We start from the raw sequence: 10,707 nt of genomic DNA, 5'->3' as shown, positions 1-10,707 counted from the left end.
ATAGTTAAGAACAGATAATCTGATATAATACACATATAAAATGGAAATTCTTCTCAGTACATTAACCAGGGCTCGACACTAACAGTGGCCCGGTGGCCCGGGGCCACCAAAAATGAAAGTCGGGCCACCAAATTTCAGAAAAGGGCAAATTTGGGGGCCCACCTCTGGCCATCAGAATTTTTCGAAAAGTGTGTCAATAAATTCGTGACTTTTTGCGCCGGAAATGCATAAATGCATGCAGTGAGTGTGCGACTTATTTAAAAAAATGGACTTTTATCAATGTTTTTTTTTTTTTTTTCGGGCCACCAAATTTTTCTCTCGGGCCACCAAAAATTTGAAATTGATGATTTTGGTGGCCCCATTGGGCCACCAAAAAATAAAGTTAGTGTCGAGCCCTGCATTAACCAACACTTTTATTCAATTCCTTCCAAATATGATGTAATGCACAATGCTTCATTGCACTGGCACCTTGGAATCAAGAATGATCTGATGTTTCCACACATACTAACAAAATAGGTTGATAAAATCTTACATACAATTCTTAATTCATCCCTAAACTACAATAATGATTGGTCCTCTAAAAAACAAATGCCAATGTTAGGTCACTCTTCACTTTGCTCTCTTGCTTTGTGAAAAAAAAAAGAGAATTGCAGAACAGCATATATTATGTGCAGGAGGCTGCGTCCAAGTCAAAAGTTATGAAATGTGACAACGTAGGAGGTAAGAGTGTAGGCCGTTTTTCTATGACAGACGTCATCCCACATTACATCCACAAAAAGTGCACTCACATTATCAGAGCACATTGCCAGATGCGGCTCACAGGCGCATCAGAGAAAGAAATTATCTACAAACAAATACCAGCTCACGGTGTGAATATCTTTTTCCATCTGACCATGTTCAGTCCTATCGGACCTCATCTGCGTCCACCGTGCCGGGAGCTGCCATAGCCGCCCGAGCCGTAGCCGCTCTTGCCTGACGTACGGCGCACGAAGTCCTCGCACTCGTCCGCGTGGCTTCGCTCGTAGGTCTGAAAGTAAGAGGTCAATGATGGGAGAAGGCTTACGCAAAATCAGTGAGTTAAAATTTATAACTCAGTTTCTTCAGTACAAAAACAAAGAGCGACTGCATTCTTGATATTTAACATCGTAAATCACAGAGAACTACCTGAATCCACCTAATCCCAGAGATTCAGTGCTTGTGAAATATCATCTCCTGTCCTGTTTACCTTTGGGAGCAGTGATTTTAAAAATGTTCAAGATATAACTTTTGATGCATAGTATGTGTAGGTCAGTTGTATCACAAAACATGCTACCATATAATTTTTTTTTCAATAAAGCCTGAAATATAAGAAGATATCACTATTTTTCTCATTAAACCATAACTGTACACGGTTTAGTCTGGAAACATTTCTATTATATCTATTATATCAATCATACTGGTTCAAAAAACAAAACAAAAAAAAACAAACACAATTTGCATTGGATTTGCACACGAAATCATGAATTTGAGCTGTTTTCGGGTTGACATGAATATGCAAAACATTACGTAACTTCAGAACGGTGTACCCGGACGTCGCAAATTCGGTCTCAAAATATGCGGGAGTCATGAAACGACGCGGCAAAATCTTTGCGCGAAATGTCGAGGGGGGGTGAACTTGACCCCCCCCCCCCCCCCCCCCCCGTTAATATAGGGTTAAAATCCCATCTTCTGCAGACTACATCCAATAACCTTAACCCTAAAAAGGCCGGGGGGGGGGGGGGGGGGGGGGGTTTGAATCAACCCCCCCTCGACATTTTTCACCACTACTCCGCCGCGCGAAATTTTTTGAAAGCGCCATTTGCTGACTTTTTACTTTCAAGTCTCGCGCATCTTTTGACACCATTTCTGCAAAAATCGTGCATACCGTTACGACGCTGCATAACGTTTTATACATGCCTGTCAGACCGAAAATGGCTCAAAAACGTGATTTTGTGTATAAAGTCTATGCAAATGGAGTTTTCTCTTCTTATTCATAAAGATATGATTATTTTCACTTTTATTGGCTGAAACTATTAAATTTTAGCATAATTATGCTTAATATAGGTTCTGTCATAAATTTTGTGGAAAAAAAATGATAAAACAAGAGATCGAAAAAACAAAGAACTATATAAGAAATTCATAAAACAATAAAATACATAAGAAATTGATAGCTTGATAGATTACGCCACAGGTAATGCACGTGCTAAATTTCATGGCGATTGCGCGATCGGCGGCCGAGATCTCAGGGGGGGTTTGAATCAACCCCTCCCCGGCCACAGAACACCCAAAAAAGCCCGGCCTGGTTAGGGTTAACATGTCACTGAAATAGCGTACACATCATAGATTTCATGGTGGCCTTATTTTCAACTAATATGCAAACAACTATCATTTTCCGAAATTGATGACATACCAAAATATTGTCTCCCCAAAAACTCTAAGTATGCTATCTCAAGGGTTGGAAGCATGCTTTTTTGAAAAATGAGAATACTTGCTATAGGCAGTTGCCATTCCAGCAAGAGTTGCTATCCTAACATCTTTTATGCAATGGGGCCCTGATGTACCCCTCATAAAGCTCTGTGATAACTCACTCTTCAGGGGGACATTGGCAATGTGCTAATACAGTCCAACCCCTCCTATTTGGACATGTCAAGACCGGCGCTCATCCAGATAAGGGATGTAGCCGGATATGGGAGACTCAGCTGCCTACCTTATGGTAGCTACATGTACATGTATCAATTTTGCGTGAACATGTCACATCCTCGTCAGCTGATCTGCAGTCAGAATTCTCTGATAATTTGCTTGATGAAAGATCGCCTGTACTGTCCATATTCTTGCGGTGATTTGGAGGGTAGTGAGTGTCTAACTGCACGTTATTTAGATGAAAATTTGATGTGACCATGTTGGGAATAATATCTAATCCATGTGAGTTGGTGTCGGAAATTTGTTAGAGTTTGAAATCCCCCTTCTCCTGTAATTAGATTGGAGAAAAAAAAAATCACGGCAAGACCACATCGTGATAATAGTGAGATCCAGATATAGGGAGGCTGGATAGGAGAGGTCAGACTGTACCTACAGAGAATGGTTAAGAATACGGTGACGAGAGATAAGAGACAGGCAGCCACTTACCATACGACGCTCCCGGTCCTTCATTCGCTCACGGCGAGAGCGGTCGTGGCTGCGGTGCTCCCCGCGACGCGCCCGGCGCTCGCTCATCCTGTCCCGGTCCCGGTGATCGCGGTGCTCCCTCTCACGGCGGGAGGACCCAAGGGGCGAGAGGGGCGGAGGAGGGTAGTCACCAAGGCGATGATGGGAGGAGAGGGGCGGGGCCGGTGGGGGGAGACGAGGGGTATACTGATGAGGAAAGGGGGCCAGTGGGTCATAGGAGTAGCTCTGTAATGGAACACAACATGGATTAAACATTTGACTGCCTGTTATTTACTGCTGTATCAACTGATATGACATATACATATGCATGAGTAAACAAATATTAATTCTAAGTGCAAAATTGAGTCTTGATGTGAATGCAACATGGAAAGGGTGCTTATGAATCTTTTCTTTTTTAATTTGTGAGTCTCATTGCAAACTAGAATTTGTGAGTCTCATTGCAAACAATCTAGAAAGTTCGCTCAAGTCTCTAAAGCTCACTACTTTTAAGAAGACATTAAAGATGTCCCTCCTTTGCAATTAACGATGAATAGGTACATTACCATTAACACAGTATATAACATTACTCTGTTTTTTGTTTTTGTTGTTGCAATGCTGAGTAGTTCTTCATGCGAAGTGCCCACTTTATTATAATTTCTCATGCAATGCAATCTGATCTTCATCATTTCCAGTCACTGTTATTACATGTATATTAGTTTATTGTGCTGTATGATTAATTGCGTTTATATGATTATTTGCTTCAATTTATATTTTCGTAATCAATATGTCCCATTACCATGGGTGTAGACATTCGTATAGTCTCATAATCATCGCATGCACTTCATGTATTCTATAGCTTCACATAGCTATGATCTCTGTGCAATACTGTGCTTCGTTTTTCCCCTGGTTGCAATACTGTGTATAATTCTCAATGTAAAGTGCCCTGTTTACTATGATTTATCATGCAATGCAATTTGATTTTCATCATTTCCATTCACTATTATTATATCATTTTATTGCGCTGTATCATTAATTGAGTTTATTTATGTTCATTTGCTTCAATTTATATTTCCGTAATTAATTTGTCCCATTACCAGTGGGTGTAGATTTTCATAAGTCTCATAAAGTAGTATCACATTGCATGCATTTCATTATTATATCATACTATAGTTTCACATTGCTATGATCTTTGTGCAATACTGTGCTTCGTTTTTTCTTCTTCTTTTGTTTGCCATTCCGAGTATAATTCCTAATGTATTATTACCTTATTTATTATAATTTATCAGTGTCACAATAGTGTTTCATCGCATGCATTTTACGTATTTTACATATGTTATTAGTTCACATTATCATGATCCTTGTGCAATACATTTCTTTGAATTCACGTGCAATCATATGATTTCTTCCGATTTGACTCTGCAACAAAAATCAACGTTTCCCATCTACACTTCCTTTTTATCTGGCAAATTATGATATGAAATACTGACTAATTGTTTTTTACATGATAAGCATGCTTTTAAAAATTGACATTATATTTCATTTGTATAAGTTCGAATAAGTATCTGCTTTAATGTTTTGCATGCTATATTGTTTTTTTATGTTACTGTTCAAAGTTCATTTTAATAATTATCACTATATGTTAGTGTTGATTAACGTTAGTATTATTATTTTTCTACAAAAATCAAACGAATTATATCATTGACGCTTGTAATATATTTCGAATGCTGATTGACTAATTGCATGATTTTTTACTGTTTACTTGGCAGTTTAACTTATCCAATCTGATATTTCACATCTTTTGAGTCAACGTACGTTTCAACCAACATTAATTTTTTTTTTGATACCTCACTTACCCGATATCCATTATTTTTTTTTATTTGTTGTCTTTGTGAATGTATTTTGTATGTATGTACGCTGTATGTTTTTTTATTTTTAGTCGCTTTTATGTTGTATATTATATCATTATTTATGTTTATTATACAGTTGCAATAGGGTGCACCTTACCCGACAAGCGTTTGCTTCTTATAGGTGTTACCCAAATGAATCCTTGTAATATTTACCTTGTTTTAATATCCGAAATAAATGTGAATTGAATTGAACTAGGACGTCCTATGCTGTTCTCACTTGTTTTGCATCTAGTGAAAATCATACAAGACTTTCTGCATAGAATGCTGCAAACACATGTCTGATACATTCCTTTGATAATGTGTGGCATCAGTTTAGCACAAAATCCATTGCTCATGCATAGGAACACTACTATGTGATCACACTCTACAAAGGTTGTTACCAAGTCATCAGTTCATGTTTGCGGACCTCATATCAAGTTCGTTCTATGCCTAGGCAATGTAAAGGTATGCCACCTTGCGATATCACTGGGTCTATATATAAAGATTCATTAATATTCTATTCATATTTTCTTTATATCATCTTGCAGTAACGTCACAAACTGTTATAGTCTTCTCATACAGTGATGGAAGCACTGAAACTTATAATTTTATTTCTTTTGAGCAAACTGTCCCATTTTCTTAAAACTTCACTGATGTGTTCTACTAATATTGATGCATTCACTCAATGCACACAATTATTTGGGTGAAGTTGTCCTTTATGGCCACTTTGACCGGCTAAAGTGGATTTTATTTCTCTCACCGTGGATGGGTAGGGAGGCATTGACATCGTCATGGAGCGGTTAGAGTAGTCCCTCAGATAGTCAGAGTAAGACTGCAGAGAGGAGAGAGAAAAAGATTGATTACTTCCATCCCTCAGTCTGTTACATGGTGAGGAATTGAAAGTATCAGTCAACCATTTGTGACCCACCACGACAAAAGGATCCAAAAGTCGCTGACGGCTGAGCCAAGAAAATCAAGTTTGAAGTCAGATAAACCAAATCAGTCAAAACCATCAAATTTTTGTTGAATACGTAATTTTGTAGGCTAATGTTTTTTTTGTTCATCTTCTGAAATTTCAAAGCTAAATGATGAAAGAAAAGGCAAGAAATTAGCATTTTTCTGAGCCATGATTTTCCGACTTTCAACAGATTAGAATCGTGTCTGAAGATTTGGATTTAGCACCGCAGATAGACTCTGCCCCTGGCAACGACGGAGTGATCTTATCGGTCAGTGCGTGGCATCCTGGTTACTGATAGGGAATGCTTATACCACTGGCGCTAAGCTTGAATGAACATCGCGGAAGTTGCTATGAGCAGACCTTCTATTGTAAAGAGGCAAAAACTGCCTTACCTCCCCTTGATCACAATCGCGTCGATAAGAAAATTTTGAAGGCGGTTTTCTCAAAACGTTGATTTCCTAGACCACTTGACATGGTCTCATGAAATCACAAATACCTCCGCAACAGAGTACTTTTACGAGTCGTGTTATATGTGAAATTAAAGCGGAAGAGTAAGGAAAAAATGTCACGCCATTTTCAGAAAATCGACCTTCACATCCTTTTGTTGTAGCAGGTCACATTTGTTCCTTTAAAGTATACCAATACCCAGAGTACTGAATTTGCTATATATCTGTAGAATATACTCAAGATAAAGCATGCCCTCTGCAAAATACAAAATAAAAATTTTTTGTCACTCCAAGTTTTATTTACTGGGATTTAAATGTAAATTTTAAAGAGTATTCAAAAACGAAAACAACTTAAAATAGACTAGTAGATCACCTGGTTCTTTCAACCAAACTGTTGCAATATCGATATTTTTTTTTTTCAAAATATGTCTTGAATGATAATGATATGCAATGCATGCGCGCGATCAGCAAAACCGATCGACATGGAATCTTACTACTATTCTTGAAAGCATACGCATATAGCTAGAATGCGCACACATCAGTACCAGCGCTTCTGGAGCAGGACTTAAATGTGAAGCACAAGTGCCAAATTGTTATAAGAGATATGATCTGATTTATCGAAATATGTATACTTTCAGGGGCCATCACAGGTGAATTATGGCTGTTTCTGTCTATTCTACCTGTACACAAATTTATTTTCAGGGTATTGGCAGATTTTAAGTCACTGCCTACAGGAACATCCTGAGATGTGCACAAAGTCTGTTGAGATTTTAGAATCTTGTAGGGAACAAGTTAAAAAGGATGGAAATATCAGAGGCATCAAGAATACACATGAAACATAAGATTGTTTGAAAAGTAGTGATGCAGTGTTGGCCAACTAGCAGTGGTCCAATCTCGCAAGGAAAGTTAGATGAAGAAAACTTACCGGGCCTATCAGGAGGTCCCTTGAGGGATCCAGAAGGGGTGGCGGAGGGGGTGGAGGAGGGGGTCTCATGCGCCTCCGGTGATCTGACATGGGATAGATAGAGGGAGAGTAGAGTGTTACAACAACAAAACACCAGCATGTTTTGACCCCTTGGAACCAATACTTTGAAACACTGCTGATACCCAATGCAGTTTAATTGTCAGAGACAATGACAGATCTAATGAAGCACCAAAATTTTAATACTCTCAGCAACTCCCAACATACATCTATGAAGCAGCATACAGTGGACTTCCATTAAAACGAAGTCCTCAGGACCAGCAATTTTCTTTCGTTATATCCAAATTTCATTTTAACCAAACAAAAAAAGAATAACAAACATAGGGTGGATAATGGTCTGGCCTGAATTTTTACTTCGTTGTAACCGAAATTTTGTTATACAGTGTAACTGTGTTCGTTATAATGGGAGTGACCTGTACCATAAAAGCATTGACAATACTTGCAATGCACAACACAGAACAATGATAAACTCCTGTGATCTCTCATTCTTTTAATATCAAACAAATATATCAAGGCATTTTCAGAAAAACCCATCTCAAGCCAACTAGTAAAGAAAGCACTCTAGCAGAAAAGCTAACTGGCAGATAAAGCACAGTTAGGGTTCAACCATCATAAATCATGCTACAAATGCACTATCTATACCAACTAGATGTCAGTAAAAAGATATCAACCCTGTCGGTGAATCTACAGGACAACCTCACCATCTCTGCTGGAGTCCATCCGCCGCTTCATGCCGCGATGACGGTAGTCCCTGCCCTCAGGCCGTCTCCGCCTAGTGCGACATGGGGAAAAAACATCAACCAAACACATCGGTTTATGACCAAATCATGGTGCTCCACAGCTTCCTAACTTTTAATAGGTACATATTATGGCATGAAAAAAATTGAGTCATATTTTCTGGTGTGCATTCTGTTATACTGGAACAAGAAGAAGCAAGCGACACTATGCGGAAATTAATTGAATTTCAACGTTCCTGCAGACAGCACGTCACATGAAGTCATTTTCAACAATTCAGATTTTTGAGAGGATAATGAATCCCCTTAATAGTGAGAATTTTTGATAGAGAATTTCCAATCGAAGTTTTCATCGTCATCGAAAACTGTGACACAAAAGTCATGCACATAAATCCACCATCGCTTACATCTTATGCCACAAGTACAGTACAGGAATGCACAGCAGACAAAACTACGAGTAGCATCGTGCACTCCTTTATAGCTCAATTGTTAATGAAATCAACCTGACCTAAATGTAAGAATGGTGAAGCAACAAGCCTGCTGAAGCAAGTTACACTCGTGAATGGAATACAGTGACACAGTCACATGCTCCAAGAAATAACCGGTCGTTACATTGCGAAATACATTGAAAGATATGCGACTGACATCACTAGTCTTTTAAAACCTCTTCCCAAGCACTGGCTTCAATGTTACATTCTTAGCTTGTTGTGGCAGCCATTACATAATCGGAATGTACTTCATTTTAAATCTTCCTGAGCATTAATGTCACTTGAAACTCGTAACTTCCCAACCCTTTGAATTTGCATCAATCAATGACAGAAGTCTTGAAAACAATCAAAATGACCCAATTTATTACCCTGCCACATTTATGCCAAAGTCTTTTCATCATAATTTGAGAAAGTATAAAAAATCCAAAAGAAAATGTCATTTCTTTTATTTTGAAGATAAGTCAAATTGTTCTTTACATTCTTTCCCATTATATTCATTCCTAACTGAATCATACGCAAGTTCCCACACTGCAAGTTACCCACATACCGTTGTGTTGAACAGTCGTGTGTTGATGGTTCTGGAAGGAGTATCTACAGAACATGTCAAACATTTTTTTTGTTTGTTTTTAGGTTCTTTTTTTTTTTCTTTCTTTCTTTCTTTCATAGTGTCCATCATCTTTGCTGTTTGGCTCTGGCATCGTAACAAGTTGAACACAACCTGTCAGCCCTTCACTGCACAGTCCAACACTTAATTTCAGTTCAAAACCAAGTCCACTCTGCTACCCTACTCTTGTGAAAATGTCCCTGGCCAACTTTTCATAAGATTTCACAATGGCTGATCCATTTACACGCCCATCAGTTCATAGCTAGTGACGTGGTCTACCGAATAGGCCCCATCTTACAGCCTCTTTTTAACCACTTTCCATTGTCCTGGTACTACTGGGGTGACTTTTGTGCCCTACACTGGTGCTGTGTGCTTCAGTCCATGCCTACGTGACACAGAGACGAATGAAGTAAGCAAAGTTCATTTTGTGCCACTCTACCGACAAAACTAAACTGGACAAAAAATGACACATAAGGGTGAGTTCATTGGTATATCACTAATCACAGGTTGTCATCTGTGACCCTCGACACAAACACAGTTCGTTGAGAATTGATAAAAACAGTAAATTTGCATACTGCAACATGCAGATCCAACACTTTTTTTTTCTTTGCCATTTGTGACGCACACAAATCGCTCAGACCACGCTCCATGTAAAAACTGCCACGCAGCTCTGGTCCAAAGTAGTGAGGCACCACCACAGACATGTAAAAAAAGGAAAGGTAATGGGCAAAATCCAATCTTCACTCTTAATCGAGCTGAATGATCACTCCTGGTAAGAAGGGAGCCCATAGCATGGAAGAACATCTCACTGAATCCAATCCTGGAGTGTAACCAATGGTGACACTTGGTGCATCTTTTCCAACTGCTCTTAATTTCTCATCTTTTTTCTTTTTTCATCCACATCAACACACATTTTTCCCCCATCAGAGCAGTCGAATGCATTGTCGCGCTCTCCGTTCCCCACACAGGTCCCCTGGCTGCGGCATTGATGCTGGCTCAAGCTCCAGAACCCATTCCTCACATTGATCCAACCACGCTGGTTTCTGAATACACATTTCCTCATTTTTTTTCTCCTTTTTTTTTAATGCAACACCTGCAACAGGAAACTGCTGGAAGAGGGGTAAAAAAAAAGGCGAGCTACGTAGGGTCCCACGGGAGGCCTTTCTTACATAGTCCTATAAGGCCTTGCCATTCAGCTCTACATGCACTACAACGGGCTAGAGGCATTTTCTTGGGTAAAAAGTTCATGGGCGTGCTCTCCCTGAGCACCAGAGGAGAGATGCCATCTAATGGACAGAGCACAGGGCCTAGAGGTGGTCTGGACGCTATCAGCATCCTCTGGTCTGGGCCAATCAGAGGTGAGGTCACGTGCTGGAAGCTTTTACAGAGAAATTAGGGTGTGGCATCATTAGTATCAATTATTATCAGTACAGCGAGAAAAAGAAAA

At 39.3% G+C, this 10,707-nt stretch overlaps 1 protein-coding gene across 1 annotated transcript; it reads right to left on the bottom strand.

The window, feature by feature from the left end:
- Positions 1 to 404: 404 nt before the first annotated feature.
- On the bottom strand, positions 405 to 3,489 carry LOC139729172 (uncharacterized). Its single transcript, XM_071640104.1, has 2 exons — positions 3,145 to 3,489; positions 405 to 1,027 (listed from the first exon to the last, which is right to left on the bottom strand). Exons 1-2 carry the CDS (start codon positions 3,436 to 3,438, stop codon positions 914 to 916), a joined length of 408 nt encoding a protein of 135 aa, XP_071496205.1. The 5' UTR covers positions 3,439 to 3,489; the 3' UTR covers positions 405 to 913.
- Between the last annotated feature and the right edge of the window lie 7,218 nt (positions 3,490 to 10,707).

Source organism: Diadema antillarum, unplaced genomic scaffold, assembly GCF_040938485.1.
Source record: "Diadema antillarum isolate AM-2024a unplaced genomic scaffold, OU_Dant_1.0 seq00000222_RagTag, whole genome shotgun sequence".
Classification (NCBI taxonomy): domain Eukaryota; kingdom Metazoa; phylum Echinodermata; class Echinoidea; order Diadematoida; family Diadematidae; genus Diadema; species Diadema antillarum.
The sequence above is the reverse complement of the archived record's forward strand: the minus strand, read 5'-3'. Positions and strand labels throughout refer to the sequence as shown.

What these genes read in the sequence shown, in the direction of transcription:
- LOC139729172 (XM_071640104.1), bottom strand. Translation starts at nt 3,438, where the DNA reads ATGTTTAATCCATGTTGTGTTCCATTACAGAGCTACTCCTATGACCCA. An exon ending in AGGACCGGGAGCGTCGTATG is followed by an intron (nt 1,028 to 3,144) that starts GTAAGTGGCTGC and finishes TCTTACTTTCAG; the next exon opens with ACCTACGAGCGAAGCCACGC.